Source organism: Passer domesticus, chromosome 13 (genome assembly GCF_036417665.1).
Source record: "Passer domesticus isolate bPasDom1 chromosome 13, bPasDom1.hap1, whole genome shotgun sequence".
NCBI lineage: Eukaryota > Metazoa > Chordata > Aves > Passeriformes > Passeridae > Passer > Passer domesticus.
Window position 1 is genome coordinate 5179726 of NC_087486.1, and position 21209 is coordinate 5200934.

The following is a 21209-nucleotide window of genomic DNA, read 5'->3' on the forward strand; positions in this document are numbered from 1 at the left end:
CTGGTTTAAAAAAATTTATTTTACAAAAAATAAAAACTAGTCTTTACAAACATTTCAAATACCAGCTCTAAACCTCAACTCTTTAATACTGGATTACGCTTGCTCAAAATGCCAGACAACGTCTTAAAAATTTTTAAGTTTCACATGTCCAAAAGGGTTTGTTCTTTTAAGAAATGTCATTACAGAGCTGTTAAAAAAAATACTTTCAAAGTCAGAATCCCAAGTTCTTCATCCTCTTAACTACTTTTCAGGTGTTTATAATGAAAAAGACCCAGAAACTCAGGAAAAAAAATCAGAAACACTGTTTTACCTGTTAAGCATATTGTAAAATTAGGGGCTGGAGAAGCAGGGGGGAGAAGAGGAACAAGTATTTGTCCATGCTGACCTAGTTGTGTTGCATGAGATGAATAAAATTTGTAGGTTTAACTTGAAGAAAACTGAAGTCATAGTATTGGTCCAATCCCCTGTCAAAGGTGAACTTTTGGGCCTCTGAATGTATTTCCAGAACAGTTCCTTAATACCCGTAAGAACAAAGCTGAGGCTTAGCATGGGTCAAAGCAGTAACAGAGAATTAGAAACTGAGTGCTGATCAAATCAGCTCCATTAATCTCCATTCCCTCTGTTGTTAAAGCAAATCTCTGAATATTTTTAGCTGCAAGGATCATTTTTAATGTCATCCGTTCCCAAACCTCTGCAGTGATCAAAGGGAGCAATTTCCACAGACAGAGATAAAATAAGCAACACATGAGGTGAAGCTGTCACCCTCACAACATGCAGAAGTTTTAAAATAAGCTTTATAAAACACAAATTGCAAATTTGCGTGCGTGTCTGTGTCCATTTTCACTGCATTTCCCAACCCTCAGCTCTACCCAGTATTCTACAGGTAAATCTTCCTTGCAGATTCTGTACAGTAAAAAGAGGAAAAAAACAGAGGTATACACAGTAGATTCTGTCCTTTGCCCTTGGTATTAAAAATATAGCAAACCACAAATGCTGGCATTAGGAAATCAGTCAACTCTTCGGGGTTTCAAAGGAAAATGCAGCTCTTCAGCAAAACTGCAAGGCTTGGTGCAGCCTGTGTACTGGAGATGCTTTTTGTTTGAGACACTGTTTAGGGAAAATGGTTGAGGACAGCAGCTGCCAAAATGGTAAACATGTTCTGCTGAGGGGCACCGCTCATCACGGCTGCATGTTGTTGATAATGGCCAAAATGCTCATTTTCTCTTGGGCTGAGTCCACATCTTCATTTTGTTTCTGAGCCACTCCTGTGCCAAGGCCATACAGTCGTCCGCAATACTTTGCATCATCAATTGTATCCTCAAAAAATAACTGCAGATTAAAAAAAAAAAAGAAGAGAAACAGGTATTGTTTAATTGTGCCTCTAAATTAGAAAACATCCAATGTTAATTAACAGCTCCTTTGAAATCAGCCACCTCCAAGATGGAGTGTACAAATTAAAATAAGCACATGAAAGGCAAGTAAACAGAGCAAGTCTGTGCCAATATCAGCAATTCCTATTCTTGATAGTTTGAAGTGTGATGGCCACAAGGCTCAAAAATCCCAAACCAAAACAAACAACACATTATACATGTTGACATTTATGGACAGGAAGGGGAGAAGGAAGAACACTGCAGTACCTCTTTCATTCTGAAAAATGCCATTCCTGTGAGGAGAGAGTCTGATCCTGCCTGGTGTTGTCGTCCAATTCGCTGCAAATCCAGCTGGTCTGCCACTTCCTGAAGGCCACCCTGCCAAGAGAACAGAAGAGATTTTATTTTGGAAGATTCTTCTCTTGCCAAAATTGCCACATTTCTCCAAAACGTGAGGACAAACAGGGTATGATGAACCAGTGCAGATCCCAGCAGTACACACCCTCCAGCTGTGAGTGAAACACAGTGGGAAATGGTGTTCAAGAGGGCACAAATAACTCTTCTCAAATTTAGGTGCCTTCTTTTCCTGTTGCAGATATTTCAGATAAGTGTGGGTACATTCATAGGTTACACATGCTGGGCCTTTCCCTCCCCTGACTCAAGGCTGTGATTCAGTAGATAAATTACTTTCAACCCCCTTACCAGTTCATCAAGTCATGGAGTATTTCATGTAAAAGAAATACCCTTGCACAGGAAACATAAATATGCTGAATTATAATTAACCTCTGATACACAAACCAGAAGGCTGTGGCAATGTCCCCTTTATGATAAACACATTGGGAAGTCTGAAACTGGGGAGGGCAGTACCCAATAGACACAAACTGTGTCTCAGGTGCTTCTCTGTCACTATTTTTATACACATTCCCATTTTAAGAGAACATATGCAGCAGTTCTGCCACTTGTATTCCTGTACATGTGCAGTGTTGATACTCATCACCTGCTTGCTGGGCAGATAAAAGTACCTTGAGGTTTTTGCAGCTCTTCATTAAGTACTTCACATCATAGATAGATGGGAAGAAAAGGTTTAAGATGTGGAAAAATTCATGTTCCTCTTCTGGTAACCTGGAATCTGTCAACAACTTCACCATGTAGCCAAAGTCATAACCACTGAAAACAAAACCACAGAGAAACCAGGTAAGCAGGCAGTACCTATAACCCAAGGTACTAACCAGTACCTCCTTTTTCAACAGAATTTTACTTGCTGTGCCTTTCAAGCCTCAACATTTTCTGACATTCATAAAACTCTAGATCTCAGCCAGAACTCATACTGATTTTCTATGTCAATGCAGGGCTTGGGGATGACCCCCAAAATGCCTTCTGTGGAACAGCTAAGCCATTGGGAAGAATACACATTTCTGCCCCACTGTGTAGATTTCTGTAGCTAAGGGCAATACAGAGAAGAAAGAAACCCTGCAAGTATATGTTGAGAGAGAAGGAGGTGGTGGCAAGTCCTTTCATTTGTGATACCATGTTGGACCAGAGGCTTCCTGATCAAGTTGGTTGAAATGCTACAAGATATCTTAACCACACAGGTGGAAGGAAATTCAGAGCACCACCAACATTTTAAGGAAGAAGAAACAAAATCCTTTACAATGCATTTACTAAGTGCAGAAATCATATTTCAACTTCTTCAAGAGAGGGAGACTGTAAAGCAAAAGGATTCACAAGCAGTCAGGAAGTCACACCATGAAGTGTCCTTACTTCTTAAACTTGGCCTTCATATCTTGAAGTTTCTTTTAAGAACTGCAGGACTGCTAATTTTTCTCCTTAAAATCTGTCAATCTCCATGAAAAATGCAGAGAATTAAGAAGAGATTTAACAGGGTCAGTGAGCATCCTGGACCCACCTGTGGAAGGACAGCCATTTCACACTGTCACTGAGGACGACGCCCGACGTCATCAGCAGCTCAGCAAAATGCAAGGTATCAATCCCTTCCTCCTCATGCTTCTGGAACTGCAGCCCAGAGCTGGCAAGGAGGTCTATGGAATCCTGAGAGTACATGTCTTCCCTGAAGGAAAAACAAAAAAGCAAGTTTGCACTCAGGGTGCTGCCAAGACAAGCTCATTTTAGAGAAATTCTCCCCACACCATGTCAAGAATTGGACAAACCAGTAGGATACTTCTGGGTCCAGTTTGTCTCTCTAGAAAACTCAAACTGGCTCAGTTTCAATACCACTACTGCAGCCTCCTACAGCCATAACAAGCTGTTCTGTGATCATAACTAGTTAACACTTCCACTGCTAGTGCAAATTCCAAAGATTCCAGCTCCATAACTGACTGTTCTGAACGATGTCCCTTCTGCAAGGTGAAGGGGAGCACCACAGATGAGGCCAGAGGAAAGGGGAGTTCTCCCAAACAGGAAGATGTGCATCTCTAAAGCACTGACCATCACTCCTGTCTACATTTTTCCTTTCCACTCCACAGCATGTACCACCTTATCAGCACCTCCACTTCCATCTCTGGGAGTGAACAGAATTGCGTCATCCTTGACTCAGGAAGCAGGACAAGAATGATGTGCTTGGTGGAGAGCTGAGCAGGAACCTGACTTCTTTACTGGTTTGTGTCATTTGAGGGGGAGGAAACACACAGAGCCAAGTTCTATCAATATGATAACTCATTTAAATGAAATGATCACACAGCAATAACAACTCCACTCTGATTCCAATACCTCTAAGAGGCTCACAAATTTGTGGAGTAAATAGTGCAACTTTTGGGGTCAAGAACTGGATGATCTGCACATAGTAGCTACAAATTTTTGTAATGCTTTTCATAAAAATAGATTTCCTCTACATATGTGGTTTTGCCAGATAAACCCTTTCTTTATTTCCAGACAGCTCTAGTGGTAATTATGCTGAGTTTATCTTTATAATTACAGGGGAAGGGATAATAAAACTTGTTTCAGCTGCAACCCAGGATATTACAGTATGCAGGAGACAAGAACTGCCACACTCCATTTAACAAGATTCATTCTCCTGAACAGATGTGATGATTACACCAACATGTTTTTAGATCCCAGCTTATACTTAAGCATGGATCTGTAAAGAGGTCTTTTTCTTTTTGATGAGACCAGCACATCCATTTATTTTTAGCAGAAAGAGATGGAGTTTTACATAGATATATATATGAAGTTTCAAACAGTGTTCCAGAAAAAAAAAAAAGGCATACAAAATTATCAAGAGTAAGGGTAATAAGGATAGAATTTTTACACTGTTAACTCCTGGCCCTCCAAAATAGGCTCCCACATAGTCAGTACTAGAATCTGAATCCTTATTGCTCAGAAGCAGCCAGCAGTGATGAACACATGGACCCCGGTATTTGCCAAAGGAAAGCATCACTCCAGCAGAAGGAACAGGAAATCAACGCCAAAGACTCACGTGAGGTTGAATTTGAAGTTGAACTGCCAGGTGTTAATGCCAGAAGGATATTCCCCCTTCTCATTTGTGAAAGTCAGGCCCAGCTGGATGATTTTGAGCAGGTCCACGTTACAGCGAAGCAGCTGGTACTGGTAATCGATGGAGCTGCGGAATTCACCGATCGGCCGGACCACCACGCCGGGGAACTCCGTGTCCTGGCACACAAGGGAAAACTGAGCTTCACCAGGGATTCTCTTAGGAGGCACTATTACCACTCTGTTAGGACAGCCCAGACACTGAAACCCTTCACTGCTTCTGAGGAACAGTCAGTGCCTACATCAACAAAAACCACTGTCAGTCAAACACACCTCAACAACAGCAGCCATCTGTTAAATGAAAAACCGCCTTTTAGATGAAAAAACACCTTTTAGATGTAAAACCACCTTTTAGATGTAAAACCTCCTTTTAGATGAAAAAGCTCTTCCTCAGCCAGTGACTGTGTGCTGTCTTTGCTGAACACCAAACTGCCATACTGTTTCTACCCCCAGACTGGGTCACTGAGCTTCTACTGACTGCACACAAAATCCTTCACAACAAACACAGTGCTGTGCACCTGACACAATCTGTCCCTTGCCCAAGAGGTTTGTCTGTCTGCTCTTACAGCACAGTCACTCAAATCCTAAGAACACTTTCAGTGAGACTGAAAAGAAGAAAAAAGTTCATTTCCCATTCACAAATGTTAAAAAATCATGTTCACTTCCACAGCTGAATTTGACACCAATTCCCCACACACTCTGCAAAGACACCTGTCTTTTGCCAGGCTTTTAATGAGGACTTTTCATATCTTGAGGTTCAGTGCTCCTAAGCAGAGCTGGCAGAACTTACAGCATCACAGCTAAAACCAGTTCTTTATCTAACACACTGGGGTGCTGCCAAGCAGATACAGACTTGTGAGGGCAGGAGGAGATTCCTCCCACCTGGGGGAGATTATGCTCTTCTTAAATAAAGCTTTCTGAACATATTGTCTTATCTACAGCCAGAATATTTTTCTTCCCTAAGAATCAACATCTGCCCTCATTAGAAAGGAGGCAGCCCAGCTGGCTAGCAGTCACTTGCAGGCCTTTTGACCTCCAGTCCCATGGCATCTTGTATAATCAAATGGAGAAAAACATCCAAAGGACAAACACACTGGTGGAAAAACAAGGATTTAAACCCAATAGTGACTTGTTTCATTTTCCTGTTGCACAAACTAATACACTATGAATAGCTGAATATCAAATAAATTCAGGTTTTTAAGTTTGTCTCTATCCTCCCCTTCTTTCAATCAACCCATACTCAACACTGCTTGTATTAAATTCTGGAAAGCTACCAAACAGCTTCTTATTTTTTCAGCTCTTCTAGTTCAGTTTGACTGAGGGTACAGAGAAATCATTTCTCACCCAAGAATCAACTTAGTCCACAACCCCAAAAAATCCCTTGACTGAGGCAATTAGGTCAAGTATAAAACATTTACCATGGCAATGTAGCTGTAACTCAGAACAATCTCCCGAATTTTCCTCATCTCTTCCTCCAGGTTGTTGGCCCATACTTCACAGATAACCTGGCTGTTCTCTGCAAGGGCTGCTGGCATCTTGCAGGGACCAGAAAAAAGGCAGCTGATGCTGAACTCAAATGACAGTGCAGGATCACAAGCTGTGCAATCTTATCAGTGTGCTGCATTAAAGAGACAAATAAATAATGCTTTAAGTGAAGGAAGAGTGACATGTGAATAAATGCTCTGTAGGAGCCAGTCACACTTCCTTTTCCACCTTCAAATAACCCATTTAAAGTTTACACCAAGTTTTCTTGCTTTCTCACTTTCTGTAAACATGCTGAATGAAATCAGGAGCATCTGTTCACAATGTAAGAGCAGATGCACAACCAACAGTCCAGTTATTTATGTAAAGAATCATGACCCCTATCTTCCTTTTCCTGGCATAAGCTTTGACACTTTGGGCACAGGATGTGCAGGCAATGAATCCTCATGTGCAGCCCTCAACTATTTCCCCATGCCTGGAAGTGTTCAGGGCCAGGCTGGATGGAGCTCTGAGCAACCTGCCCTAGTGGAAGGGTCCCTGCCCACAGCAGGGGGGTGGAATGAGATGATCTTGAAGGTCCTCTCCAGTCCAACCCCCTCTGTGATTCTGTGATGAAGACAACTGTTTAAACACAACAGAATGCATTCGAGAGAGAGCACTCATTGGCACGAGGTTCAATGGGTATGAATATCTAAAGGGGGGTGCCAAGAAAATGGAGCCAGGCTCATCTTGGTGAATGAAGTGACAGGACAAGAGACAATGGGCAGAAACTGACACACGGGAAGTGTCCCCTGAACGTGAGAAAGAACATGAGCAAAAACTGTGCACGGGAACAGGTTGCCCAGAGAGGTTTTGGAGTCTGCCTCAATGGAGACATTCCAGAACTGTCTGGACTCAGTCCTGTGCCACACGCTCTGGGATGACCCTGCTTGAGCAGGGAGGCTGGACACCACCCCTGTAACCCATTCCGGGGCTCTGTGCTCCTCGGATGTAGCCGGGGCCACACGGCAGCGGTGTTTCAGCTGAGCCCCGGCCCGCCCGAGCCGCCCCTTTCCCGCAAGAACACCGGCGAACCGCTCCCGGCCTGAGGCTCCGGCTCGCCCGGCCGGCCCTGCGCCACCAGTTAGGCGGAGGGACAAGCGCACCGCCACAGCCCGGCCCGGCCCGGGGCCACCTCAGGGCCCCCTCACAGCCCGGGGGCGGCCGGGCGCGGCTCCCCGCGGCCGGGCAGCGGCAGGGCCGCCGTCCGCGCCGCCGCCCGCCCTTCCCCGGCCGCAGGGGCGCGGCCGCGGTGCCGGTCCCGGTGCCGGTCCCGCCGGCGGAGCCGCCCGCCCCGCTGTCCCCGGTACCTCCCGGCAGCCGCGGCCGGGACGCGCCGCTCCAGCCCCGCGCAGCCGCGATGGCTCCGAGTGCCCCCGGCCGCGAGGGGCGGCGCTTCCGCCTCTCGCGCCGCTTTGCCTCTCGCGAGAGATGGCGGCGCGCGCGGCCGGGGGAGAGGGCGGGTGCGTTACTGCGCGCGGCCGCGGTGCCCGCACCGCGCATGCGCCCAGCCCATGCCGGCTGGTGTTTCACCTCCTCCTCCCTCCCCCCCCGCAGTGCAGCTAATGGGCTCGCCCGGGCTCCGCCGCGCTGCAAGCAGCGGGCGAGTCCAAACTCCGCGGGAGGGGGGGAGGGATGAGGGGTGCCCCCGCTCCCTGAGGGAAGCGTCGCCATAACGCGCACCGGGGCTGGGATGGGCTTCCAGCATGGGGAGCCCCCAGCACCCCGATCCCTTGGGACACGGGCTGCGCCGGGCCCTGGCTGAGCGTCCCCGAAAGAAGCAGCGGCCGCCCCTCCCTCACCACGGGGAGGTGAGGGGGTCCCCGGGTCGGGTCAGGCCCGAGCCCGCCCGGGCTCCCAGGGCAGGGGCGCGCAGGGTGGGAGCGGGATGAGGGTTCGGTCTCCCAGGGGGATTTCCGAAAGCCCAGAGAGCAAACGCTGCTGGCCTGGCACGCCTTGCTCCCACGGTGTAGTGCGTATCGAGCTCACTAGTGGGGCAAGTTCTGCTTCTTCCTGCAGGGGCTTAGAAGTCATTAAAGTTCCTACTGCACCTGCAGACTTTTCGTCTGGCTTCTCCTGTTCCAGGAATGGAATTTAAGTTACGTTAGCAACAGAAGGTTGCAGCTGGTAAAGCAGCTGCTGCTTGTGTAACACGGCTGCCAGCACTTGATTCGCTGGGTGACGCTGATGGCAGATAGGCAATTCATTTGAAGTTCGTCCACTAATTAAATTTAGATAGTATTTCCTTCCTTTTAGACTGCCTTCCTTCTGGACGAGGTTGCATCTATTGTAAAATATGTATATGCTACTATAAATATATATGTTCTGCTACTGGATTATCTGCCCACCATATGGGAGTCTCCCTGAGGCTCGGCTACTTGCCCAGCATTTTGATCAAAGTATCTGGAAAAGCAGATATTGGCATCTTTCACACGTCAGGCACCATTCCATGTGAATAATGTTCATTCCTCAGCACAAATGTTGCCTTTAGAAAAGAAGAGGATTTTTCAAGTGGTGCTGTGTTGAGTGACCTTGCTGCTGTCAGCATCTTGGTACATTCCCTTTATGGAGCATTATTTTGATTCCGAGTTTGTCTTCAGGGATGATACAGGGTTACTGTTTTGCCTTAGCTCTGCAGTCTCTGGTGTTGTGCAATTTATGCAACATGCAATATGCTACGCTGCCAGAAAGTAATCACCTTTCTTCCTGTGGCCACTTGAGTCTGGGGTTTTGTACAAGGAAATCTGTGGTGTTAGCAGGTAAATTCAGCAGGCTGGATTACAGCACCCTGTAAATATAAGGTGAAATTTTTATTTCCCAAAAGAGTTCAGAGTCATTTTTCTTGCTCGTAAACCCAGCGCTTGAAGGGATGTTGAATCCAGGGGAAAAAGGAGGATGCATCTCCTCAGGCCACTGCAAATATCTGTGCCTTGGTACTGTAATAAAAATGTGTTGCGGGCAATAATCACCTGTGATAAATTACATTTGTAGTGTGTAAAAATTTGTAAAAAAAAAAAGTGTAAAAATCTGTAAAAAAAAAAAGCCATTCAAGGATGTTTGCAAGCACTGGTGGGAGGAGCTGGAGACACATTTTGCTTGATGAGATCAGGATTTTTCCAAACGTGACATGGCTAATAAAGATTCAGAATAGCTGGAAGAGGCACCCTGCTCTTTAAAGAGTCCCATCATTTCTCTATTTGGAGGTTACCAAGGTTGCCTCCAGCTCCAGCACTCCAAGTCTTGAAGAGTCCTCACATCTGCACATGAGTGTGGAGCTGCATTCTAAGGTGGAATAAAGGTGTTAGCTCAAAGTTTTCACACTGGGCAGCTCGAGCTGCACGTCCTGTTGTGCCTTTTCTTTAGAGCTTACTCACAGCACCACAAGAAAACTTACCTGTGGGAATCCTGAAAGGTGAATTTCTGTTTTCCTCACCCTTCTGTTGTTCCACAGTGCTCCCAAAGCAGCCACTGCAGCGCTAGGTGGTGGCACACGTGCCCTGGCAGAGGGTGAGAAATCTGGTTCAGAATGCAGGGAATTAATGAGGCAGTGGGTGATGTGTGCCAAGTTCAGATTCCTCTTCAGCCTTAGAGGAGGGATCAGTGTGGGCTTGTCCAGTCCCCTGAAAGACACTTCATAGATTTTCCCCTGATGTTCCTCTCAAACACTGAGACAACCAGTGACTATTACAAAAACTGTGGGGAGTGAACCAAGTTGTATTATGAAGTGTTTGATCAAAAAGCTTTTTTTGCTCAGAAGAAATCAGACTTCTTGCATGGCTCAGCAAAGATTGCAGCAGCATTGGGGTGTCTGGTGGAGACATCAGCACAGGGCAGGCAGAGGCAGCAGTTTGATTAGTGACAACCCAGGCTAGACACAAAATTGCAGCAGAAGATAAACTGCATTTACAACCCTATGACTAACGTGCTGAGCTGTCCCTATGGGTATGAATATTTCAGAGATCACCCATGCTGGAATTGAGCAGTGATTCAAAAGGAACACTGAAATTCACTCTTATCACCTACTATTGGCTGTTGGATGAACAGCCCTCCCCCTGCAAGCTCAAATGCAAAGATCAGCTGAGGACATTATCCTTATGGCACCCCCTCTTGAGATGCTCATTTCCACTTCCTCCTCTGCACGTGAGTAAATAGTTTGAAGGAATCACATTCCTCTCCGTTGAGCCTGCTCTGTGTGATAAATACAAATCAGTAGCAACAGCTAAGAATTAAAACTTGTGTCCCTACCAGGGAATAGCTGGAATTAGGCAAGAGAAAGTGAGGATGGAAACACTAACAGTGTTAAACGCTGTTCACTCTTGCACAGCTCTCTGCAGTTGCAGCTCTGCTGGCATAAGGTGTTACTGAGAAAAGCATGTGTTGCTTCACCTGTGAAGGGCAAACAAGGCTAACTGTGAGGCAGAGGTGGTATTCCCTGTTTTTCCTCCTGTGGAAAAATAGATCTGGAAAGTTATGATAGTAACACCCTCAGTTCTCAGAGCTTAGTTCATAACAGGGCACAATTTATGGGCTAAGTAACAGATTGGGGCCACATTTGCATAAGAAAGATCAATGCTGCTGTAAATTACATCTTGCTCTCTGCAATACCATAATTACACACTTTATGGTCTGTAAACATCATATTTAAAGACAACTGAGCCCAAGCACATGCTAACCTATGTGTGTCTTCACTTTAGCCATGCAAGCAAATCCTCTTACTGGTTGAGGGCACTGTGTAGCAACAGAGCTGGAGTAATTTTTAGACTTAGTACAACAACATGAAAACTGGACTGCTGGTTTTTTGCCAAATTCCACAGTAACCCTTATTGCTTTTAACAAATACACCTTTGACCCATTCAGTTGCACTGGCAGTAGCTATTTTGTGTTCTAACCATGAGTTTGTGAATTATAAAAGCTACTTATCTTTGTCGTGTTGGTGGCTTTTTTGTTCTCAGGTACAACGATGAAAAACTTACAGGGATGCAGAGATTATTCCACGTGCTTAACTGAGTAACAGCATGCACATACACACTGCCAGCACTAACAGTGACATGGCACTGCTTCACATGACTTGTCTGGGAGGGGACAGGCAGCTCCTGCTTGGAAACACACCCCCACTGCCCTTGCCTAAACCCTCATAAAGTTTCGACAGCAGGAGTGAAAAGTGAGGAGTTGAACTCTGGGCTCTGAATAGACACAAGGAGCTCTCCTAGGCTACCATCAGCAGGTGGTGAGCAAAGAACAGGCAGCCAGAGTTCAAGGGTGCTTGAAAAGATATGATAGAGACTTTGAGGAAGTCATTAAAAGGCAATGTGTCTGTGTGAAGTCCATTGTCAGCTTTTCTAGGAACAGGGTTTCCCCTAAAACCGGGCAGTGCTTGGTAGGACATCAAACACCACGTCTGGTCCTGTGTCTGTCCACACAGAGTGGCTGGTATGCAGCTGTTCAGGTGACCAGGTAAGTGGTCCTGTGTTCTTTGTTCTCTGTGTTCTCTACTGTCATGGATAGTCACAGCCTTTGTTCTCCCAGGAGCAGTTTTCCACTCTCTGTGCCATATAAAGGTTGATTTCAGTGAAGTAAGACCTGCAGCAGAGGCTTCAGGAGGCAGCACGAGGAACCCCAAGGAGCTGGGTGGGCAGCCAGTGCATCACAGCATGTGCAGCTGTTCTGAGCTGCACCTGCCATGCAGGTCTGGCAGTGCAGGGAAAGGGCACCTGTGCTGCCTCAGCTTGAGGCTGTCTGGGCACCAGAACATCAGGCATGGGGCATAAATATTAATTCACATGTTTAAAAAAATGTAAAAAATACAGCAGGGTTTTTTTCAGATTATACTGAACATTTTAAGACATGACTTAGTCAAACTTGCTTTTTTTCAGTAGCAGAAGTGGAAAATTCAGTGAAAACAAGATCTGTGACTTAATTAACAGTTTTTGGGCAAATGAAGATAAATGGAAATAATAATATAAAAAATGTATTAGAATTCTTGTTTGACTAATGTGTTTCCCTTTTAATGTCAAGAGACTGATTGGAAAAGCAATTACTTTTACTCTAGGGTTGAGAATTTGCTTTGGATCAAATGTTGTGTTAACTAATTTGAAATAACTGGAAAGGAACTTTTTTTTTTAGGCAGTACTAGTCGTAGCTGATATTTGGAAATAGCTGCAGGCAGCTGAGAGCTTCAGTGGTTGATTTGGGGCTGTAAAATATGCCAACATGAGAGCAGTGCCAAGCAGCTGAATGGCTTTTTTGTTTGCTGAAACAGCCATGGTTACATGAATGGTTTTTTAATGTATTTGGTGTATTCTGAATCAGGAGAGACATTACACAATAAAAAAAGAGTAGGTAATGAGATGTTGGAGAAAACTTACTCTATCCAAGTTTTTCTGGGTTTAATGTAAATAATGTAGAATTTTATCCTGAAAAGTGGCTTAATAAAGGCAGTGTTCTGAAACAGAGGGTAAGCAGATGTGGCAGCTCTGCTTTGAACTGGAAATCTTTGCCCAAGCCAGCCTTCTATCATGAATTGATTATTTTTAAAAGAGTACTAGAAATGTGATTGTAATTTTAACTCTTTCCTAAATGCATAGGATACGTGACTCAGTCAAGTAATAGCTCCTTCTCCTAAAAACTCAAAGCAGAGTCACATTTTCTGCAGTGCTGTGCTCTGGAGCTCTTCACATGCAAAGGTGTCAGCACTGCTGGATGGAGGAACCTCAGGAGCATCAGCCTTCCAGCTCAGTGAGGTTCCCCTTTCACATCTGCCTCTCCTAATCTAATGTTGTCTGCTACCAAGTCATCAGAGCAGAATAATCTCTTTAACCACAGAAAACTATGGCCAGCACTATTTACTTTACTGTCCCAGCAGAATAATTGGATATTGCTCTTTTCAGCTCCCTGCTGGGTGGTTGTAAAGACAGGGATGTGCACAGCCTGAGAGCACATAATAGGAGTTATAACCAAAAAAAATCCAAGTGGAAAAAACTTACAGTGAAGGTTGTCAAATACTGGAACTGATTTCCCAGAGAAGCTGTGAAATCTCCCTCTGTGCAGACACTCAACTGTTCAAGGCTCTGAACAACCTGTTAAGAAAGCTGGAATGGAGTAAAGCCTCAAAGGAATGGATTATTCAAGCCTGATATATTTCAAGCTTTAGTAGTGTTTTCTTGAAGGCAGTGGGCACACCTGCCCTGAGAGAACCTGTGTGACAAGATGGGCATGTAGTGGATGTTAGATAACATATGTGATTAGAAGGTCTTTTAAAAATCAAGATAAGATTGATTTAAATTTGGCCTGTGGCATGTTATTTATGCTCTTCTCTTCAGGCTAGCAGGTTATTTTTGGTTGTTTCTTATGGGTATTCTTCATCAGATATATTAGAGTTCAACTGTATTTTATCAATAAAGATGTGGTTAGCAAACAAGATATGAGAGGAAAAGAAAATCCCACAGACTGGCTGTGGTAGCTCACAAAGTGCAGTGGTGAGGAGCTCTGTGTCTGGGGAAGGACAGGAAGCCCTGGGTCACTGCAGGTTCCCCCATACATTCTCATTTTAAGCAACAGCACTTTAGGGCACCTCTCATGCTACCATTTTTGGCCAAGGGAGACAAAGTGAACTTGGATTTGGTTTCTTTTTAAGACTGCTACCAAAACTTAACCATTTCCCATAGGAGTACGTCCAGCCCTAGTGTTGAAATACAGGGTTGGGAGTTGGCCTCAGGGTTTCAAGTTTCAAATCCCTTTTTGCCTTATTTTTCTTTTTTCCTTCTCAGAACTGTCTAACATCAGTTTCTCCCACTAAAGTGTGTGGTATGGTGGGCTGGCCTTGCTCTTTTGTGTCTGAGTAAGCAGGAAGGAGGTGTCTAATTTTACTGTCTCATGCCCTTTGACCTGCATACTAATACGTAATGTAACAGAGCTGGGAACACCTGTAAATAAACAGAGTTGTATTTGTAAGAACATACCCAGAAGGCTATAATTTCAAATCTATACCTTCTGACTAATATAGGATTTCTTTTTGACAGTTTATTCCTCCTTTCTGAAACGCTGCAAGAACAGTACTCCGAAGAGGCTTCCCTCCATCATCAAGGTAATAGAATATCATCTTCCTAATGAATAATTTTCCAACTCTTTGTACCCTGGACAAGAACTTTTGAACCTTCTCTGTGCTTACCTTTGTACTTTAGGTGACAGTTTGCCTGTGCTTGAATATTCTGCTGAGTAGGAAAAGCAAAATGGATTAAATTCTGCAATCCTCAGTAATCTGGCTGTCGTGTTGTTAGAAGTTGTGTGTTTCTTCTTAGAGACCATGTGAAACCAAGAAAATACTAAGGGATGTTTTGTTAACTTTTGCTAATTATATTTGATGATAAGACTGCAGAAATATAAAAACAGCTATGCAATAATCCCTAGCACAGCCAGAACATGGCCTGAGATACAGAACCCTTCATGGCTATGGCCAGCAGTGAAGTCCCAGCAGCTACTCAGACCTTGAGTTTGATTTATTTTTTAATTTCTTTTAACAAAGCCATCAACAAACAGTCAAGCCAGAGCCAAATGCAGGGAGATTCATTATGAGATGGCCACATGCCCATTTAGGACTTTACCTGTCTGAGTGACCATAGCAGGATTTGAAGCAAAGATTATTTTCTTACTTATCATGTTCTTAAACTGTAATTCAGAGTTTGAGTGAAGGCTGTGGGGCTCTGTTGTGTTAACTCTTTGTGGCTCAAACTCACTTTGTGTTCATCCCTGGTTGTTTAATTGCATGTTGTCATTATGGAAGAACATATGTCCCACATGATCATTTCCTTACAGCCTGGGAAGGGCTGGAGTAGCTGCTGGGTGCTGCAGTGTATTCCTGGGGCAGATCAAGGGTGGAAGTCCTGCCACAACACACCAGTGACACAAGCAAAACCTTTGGTTTTGGCTGTTCTCCCATTTTTCCTTATTATCCTTGCATCCCTGTTAATCTTCTGGAACACTACTAACTCCTCAAGAAGCAAGAGCATTTTTCTTCTTAAGAACTCAGCTTTGCTCCATGGCCAACACACAAAGGATAGAACAGGACAGGACATGGTACAGAGAATAAATATGTTACACTTTTAGCACTGAACTGCAAGTGGAGGTGATTTGCTGTGGTCTGCATCATATTCTGCCACTCTCCAGCTGGCCAAAGTTCACTTACTTAGATCACCTTTTATTTCAGATGGAAACAGACTCTGGATATTCCTCCACAGCTGAGCTGCAGAAGCAGGTAAAGGCTCAAGCTCATCGTTTTAAGGAAGCTCATGCAGGTGCCTTGGAATGCTGAATGTGTTGAATCACCTTCTAAGAGAAGTGACAGACACATCCTCATTCCGAACATTTTTGCATAATTAGGAGCTCATCTCTTATCACTAAAGCATTTTTCCCTTCCAATGGACTGCAGCTACAGCAGCAAATGGGGAAGGACCTGTTATTTGTGCTTGAGTGGCAAGCACCCACCACAGTCCCCCATAAGCAGAAGCTGTGCCACCTCACTGGGCCTGGTCCTGCTAAACTCTTATGGCCAGCTGATGTGCCACAGTCTCTTCACCTTGCCAGCAGCAACTCTGTTCTGCACTTAAGGAATTTGCCAACTTCTGCAAGCACTTTAAGAGCAAGAACTCAAGCAATCCATGAATTAGTTTGGAAACTACAGTGCTGTAGCTGTTGGCATGAGGAGAAACAGGGTATTAAGCACTTGGACTTGATGAACAAAATTTGTTTTCTGTGTAAACTTCTCTACTTCTACATCTCATGTAATTATAGTGTGTGGTATTCATGTAATCATTTCATCATGTGCAATAAAAACACAGCCTCAAAACAAGACAGTTTCTAGCCAAAGGGCTGTTAAAATAGTTGAAGTGCTGAGCTTTAGCTCCATTCTGTCCTGTCTCAAAGCAGGACATGCACAGTGTCTGTATTAGGAGTTACAAAGGTTTGAAACTCTTGAGCTGAGGGATGTTAAAGCAACTGAAACCTTATCTGGGCTAATTGGAAATTCTCACACTTGTAAGACAGAATTTTTGTTTGGTATGCTCTTCATCCCAGGAGAAAAATTATTTATAGGATATGAGTTTGTTAAAAAGCTCAAAGCTTTCTATAACTTCTGTAACCTCCTTTTTTTTTTTTTTTTCCCTAAAGAATATGTAAGTGATGGTCCTGGGTCTAAAGATTAAGAAAGTCTTACATCAGCATACATGGGGCATAACATGGATGCAGCTGGAATTATGAAACTGCTAAGAGAGCAAATCTCTGGCCCAGGATCCAGCAGGCACCATCTGATGCTGGAGGAGAGGCTTTTGCCAGCCTGGCATTTGCCCTTCAGTACCTCCAGTGATAACAGTGGCAGCTGATTGCACTGCTCTCATATCAACCCATAGGGTTCACAAATATCAGACTGTAGGGCAAGAGTCCTGCTGTCAGTTTATTCCTCCCTATCTGCTTTTTAAATTAAAAAAAAAAAGAGGTGATAGGAGAAAATGGTTGGTTGATTGTTTTAGTAGTGAATGTTTCAGTGCTAAAGCAAAGTTCTGTCCTGGGACAGATAAGTATTGCTTATAAGTCCTGGGCCACATTTAATGTTCTGTAGCTGTAACAGAATCTAAAAGCCACGTCAAGAGGATTCCTTTATATTGCATTACTCTAAACCACCTGCATTTGGCATTTCTCAGAGCTGCCTCTCTTGTTTGTCATCTCTGACAGGAGGTGAGCAGGACTGCAGCTATGAATCACACTGTTTCCACTCCAGTCTATTTGTGCAGCGCAACACCACAGTTAAAAAACAGGAAGGACAGAGGAATGAAGAAGACAATAGCTGGTTATTATACTATTTCATTGATTTTTTTAAAAAAACGTTTACATTGCAGATAGATATAATTCATATTCACTCATGACAACCAAATTAATTGCACTCCAGAACCAATTCCAACTTGGACTACTCTAAAAGACAGATTGTTAATTATAAATTTGTTGTATATAAACAACTTTGTTTCAAATATTTAAATATTCAAATATATTGAAGACTGCTTTTTGAATATACTTATTCCTGTTAACCAGGTCATCTGAGCACAGCAGTTCTTAACTGCTGTGGGGAGAAAACACTGCATCCTGAGAGGGAGAAAATACTGAGGGAGGGAGGTGCTGAGATGGAGCACCATTCCTTATTGTTGGTGTTCCTTTCCCACTGCTCTGAGTTATCCAGTAGCCCCTGGAGCTATAGCCCTCCAGGTACTGAGCAGTATGCCAAATAAAGAGGGAAAAAAATCAGTGGTTCTTTCTTTCTGGTTATTCCAAAGAAATTCCACATCAGTCATGCACCAGATCTCTGTAAGCATGACAGATGGATGATTACACACAATATCCCACAACAGCTTTGTTATTGTGTTCTTCAGAGTGTGTGTGTGTGAAGCAAAACAGGCCATCACAGGACTGCCTTCATCATTTCAAATACCAAAAATGCCAGGGCAGGACACAGCAGCACGTGCTTACTCTTGTTGCTTCTCACAGGGAAAGAAGCTCTCGGATGCCTTGAGGATCACTGCCTATGTCTTCAGTACAGGCCTGCTCATGTTCACTGCCTTAGTGAACACTGCTTCTTGGTAAGAATGTTCAAACAAAGCAGCTTGAGGAGAAACTTTTCTGTGGAAAGGGGGGAAAGTGGATGAATAGATGGGCAACCAACCACTGTTATTCCCACAGGTTGATGCAGAATACAACTTTAGGCAATTTCTGGCAAACAGCATGGTTGGAGTTCTATGACCATATGGAGGGAGATGAGTGGACAATCTTCCTCGTTGGTGAGTTTTAACAATGCTTCTCAGGAGAAATCATCCATGAATTACATATAAAAGAGAGACATGGACAAGCTTCCCAAACTCACTAATCCTCCCACTGACAAGCACTGGCTTGGAAGGTGCCCACAGGTGATGTGGTGCAGCTGTTCTGCTTTTGGATGGGGTCACCATCAGGACCCTGTACAGATTAAAAATCTGATCTTCTTGGTGCTGCTGAAGTGGCTTCTCTGTGAAGACACTTTGCTCCTGTGAGAACTGAATGACTCAGTAGAACTAATTACTAAAAATATAAGTAAATGTAGTGAATTCTACTCTTGCTGTAGTACTTACAAAACTCTTTTCTGTGATTAGCAGCTAGTGAACAGAACTGGTAGGGACCTTGCAAGATTCTAGAGATCAAGTCAACCTTATCCTACTTGGATTTAAAAGCAACAGAGGCCTCCCAGCCACCTAGAAAAGCCTTTTCTTAGCTTCAGTTATGTAAAGTTTCAACCTCTGAGACATTTGTCTGCTCTAACCTCCTTCCCATTCTTTGATCTTGCCTGGATGTCAGAGTGTACCAGTATTCCATTTCAAAGCATCCCGGGTCAGGGGACACACCCTTGCACATCTGGGCCCCAGCAAGGTCCTCTGGGTACTGTGCCAGTGTATTTTGTTTCTGATTTAGCCATAGCTCCCAATTCATTCACACATCTCTGCCCTTTCCTCATGCCACAGGGGCTGCAGTGGTGCCTGCACTTGCTTTCTGGGGCTTCAATGGAATCCTTCTGGTGGCTGATATAACAGGAAAGCCAACTTTCATTACTCGCTATCGCATTCAGCTGGGCAAGAATGATCCTGTAAGTACTTCTCCCTCTGCCTTCTCTGCTGGCTAAACACTTCCTGCAGTCTCTTAGGCCAGGAATGGGGAGAAGAACCTGTTATGCTTTTCTCTTGCAACCAGATAGGATTCCAGGAGGATCAAGTCAAGTCTTGTATACCCACTGTAGGGAGGAAGGCAGATCCTGTTATAATGCTACTGATCAGATCTGCATTGACTGCTTGTTAAAGAGCTGATCCCAAAACTAACTGCCTCCAAATCTTCAAGCTTTTCATCCTTCCAACTAAAACTGCATTGCTTCTTTCTTAGTCTTAAGTCCTGACTTCTCTTTTGCAGGTGGACAGAAAGAAAGTGTGGAAAGCCATCTACACAGCGCTGGGTAATCAGTTCTTTGTCTCCTATCCCATGCTTGTGCCCATGTTCTACATCATGCAATGGTGGGAAAACACCTTCAGCAAGGAATTACCAACCTTCCAATGGTTTCTTGTGGAGCTAAGCATTTTTACTGTAGTAGAGGAAATTCTCTTCTATTATACACACAGGTGAGCTGAGCACAGGAACAGGTGCTTGATTTTCCCCCGTGCCTTTAAGTTTGTACTCATACCCTACAACAGCAATAATCCTCGTCCCTCTGTTCCACTAGTTTTGTATTTATATGGGAAATCTTACAGGTCCTGAAACCCACCCTCACAACACCAGGCCTTGGTGCTGCCAGTAACTAGTAAACAAAAATGGGTAGAATTTTAAAGGTGGAACATCTTAAAAGCTAAGGAAGAAACAGAACAGGCAGCTTTTCAGAGAAATTGTAACCCAGCATTCTTTGAAAAGAACAAGACTGACTATCCTGAAAGACAAAAATCTCAAGGGTCAGTGACTGATCTCTGTTCCCTTGTACAGCACCTACAAATTAGGGCCTGACTTCCAATACTACAGGATTTCCAAACACTGACACCAACATTAGAAGACAGAACTGAAGCAAGGAAGACAAAAGAAGCAGAAGCAAGAACAGTACTCTCAGAAATCTGTAGGTTTCCCTTTAGGATGAATGCACCTGAAAAATGAAAATGGTGTTTGTTACAAAGGACCCATGGAACTGAAAATTCTGATTCTTTGACAGTTGCCAGTAGAAAAAGTCAAAACAGTGAAAGCATAAAGTGAGTCTTCCCCTAATAGTACTCCCAGGTTTGAGTAAATAAGTAATTCAGGGACTATGATTTATGGGATTTTTCTGGCCTGAGTTTATCATAAGCCAGCGGACACATTAATTGAATAAGGGCTCAATACAAAGAGAGCAAAGGAAGCAAGGAATCCTACACTCTTATTGCCAGCTGCTCTGAAATCTTTATGTTAGAGGAGGCACAAGCAAGTCCCCTGCAGAAATTCTGTGTTCTATTACTCCTTTTTTGCAGAGCTCAAAACCTGCCTTTCTGTTTCCTCTGCCTAGGCTTGCTCACCACCCAGTGCTCTATAAGCACATTCACAAGAAGCACCACGAGTGGACAGCCCCCATCGGTGTGGTCTCCATTTATGCTCACCCAATAGAGCACATAGTAAGTGGATTCTCCCATGGTCACCCTAGAGTTGCTCTGTGGAGTGTGATTTTCATGGCATGAGGTGGAGTGGTAAAGAAGAGAAGAAAATATGCCCTTAGAGGCTTATTCCTTAGGAAGAGGAAGCTGAGCTGCATTGCCAAGAAGCTTGGCTCTTGGAGGGTTCAGTAATTGTTTATACTGGACTCCAGTAGCTTTCAGAGCACAGATCCAAGGGCCTCCAGTAGATAAGGAACTGACTGGACAGGACTTCCCATGAGCCCCAAGAGGACTGGGAGCACAGACAGTGCTTTCAGCAAGAGGTATGACACACAGCCTGAGTGATTGTGTGGACTTGGAATTCTGTCAGGATTTTTGTGGTGGTTGCTGGCTTCAGTGTTTGCAAGGAGTGTATCCCAACACCCTTCCAGCTGAGACTTCTTAGGAAAACACATTCCACCTTCAAATATTCCACTTAAAAAATTCCATCTCCTGTTACCAATAGTCCTGGGCTGCTCTGAGGGTCTCCCCAGCTGACAGTCTTTGGACAGCATGATTGAGGAGCCCAGCTGAGCTGTGCTGGTGCATGCAGCTGGGTCCAGGCAGCCAGAGCCATTTGTGCCAAGGGCAGAACAAGTGAAGAGCTGCA

At 44.3% G+C, this 21209-nt stretch overlaps 2 protein-coding genes and 1 long non-coding RNA gene across 8 annotated transcripts in view; 2 read left to right on the forward strand and 1 right to left on the reverse strand.

Annotated features, from left to right (window-relative positions):
• On the reverse strand, positions 1 to 8576 carry CNOT8 (CCR4-NOT transcription complex subunit 8). Of its 4 annotated transcripts, none has more exons than XM_064387466.1 (7): positions 8450 to 8576; positions 6296 to 6495; positions 4804 to 4997; positions 3277 to 3438; positions 2393 to 2537; positions 1638 to 1748; positions 1 to 1329 (listed from the first exon to the last, which is right to left on the reverse strand). In XM_064387466.1, the coding sequence occupies exons 2-7, from the start codon at positions 6410 to 6412 to the stop codon at positions 1180 to 1182; spliced, it is 879 nt and encodes a 292-aa protein (XP_064243536.1). In that variant the 5' UTR covers positions 6413 to 6495; positions 8450 to 8576; the 3' UTR covers positions 1 to 1179. The 4 variants fall into 4 exon arrangements, with proteins under 4 accessions (XP_064243536.1, XP_064243537.1, XP_064243538.1 ...); XM_064387467.1 differs by having other exon boundaries at positions 8388 to 8477; XM_064387468.1 differs by lacking the exon at positions 8450 to 8576 and adding an exon at positions 8345 to 8366.
• LOC135279902 (uncharacterized) lies at positions 2444 to 6078 on the forward strand. Its single transcript, XR_010347048.1, has 2 exons — positions 2444 to 2564; positions 2720 to 6078. It is a non-coding gene; the product is annotated as an uncharacterized LOC135279902 (long non-coding RNA).
• The window catches only part of FAXDC2 (fatty acid hydroxylase domain containing 2), a 17351-nt gene continuing 4200 nt past the window's right edge, over positions 8059 to 21209 (forward strand). Inside the window, exons 1-9 of one of the 3 annotated variants that reach the window (XM_064387462.1) lie at positions 8066 to 8209; positions 11733 to 11852; positions 14417 to 14481; positions 15601 to 15648; positions 17925 to 18016; positions 18117 to 18214; positions 18929 to 19050; positions 19368 to 19573; positions 20476 to 20581. In XM_064387462.1, the coding sequence (XP_064243532.1) occupies positions 15601 to 15648; positions 17925 to 18016; positions 18117 to 18214; positions 18929 to 19050; positions 19368 to 19573; positions 20476 to 20581 (672 nt within the window). In that variant the 5' untranslated portion in view covers positions 8066 to 8209; positions 11733 to 11852; positions 14417 to 14481. Of the gene's footprint in view, positions 8210 to 11732; positions 11853 to 14416; positions 14482 to 15600; positions 15649 to 17924; positions 18017 to 18116; positions 18215 to 18928; positions 19051 to 19367; positions 19574 to 20475; positions 20582 to 21209 lie in introns of all 3 variants that reach the window. The other 2 variants (XM_064387463.1, XM_064387464.1) reach the window with 2 other exon arrangements.

Bases quoted from the DNA above. Each gene is read 5' to 3' on its own strand.
- CNOT8 (XM_064387466.1), bottom strand. From the start codon at position 6,412: ATGCCAGCAGCCCTTGCAGAGAACAGCCAGGTTATCTGTGAAGTATGG. The intron at 2,538-3,276 runs GTGGGTCCAGGA...TTTTGTTTTCAG, and splicing joins AAATGGCTGTCCTTCCACAG to TGGTTATGACTTTGGCTACA. The intron at 1,330-1,637 runs GTACTGCAGTGT...TTTAATCTGCAG, and splicing joins CATTTTTCAGAATGAAAGAG to TTATTTTTTGAGGATACAAT.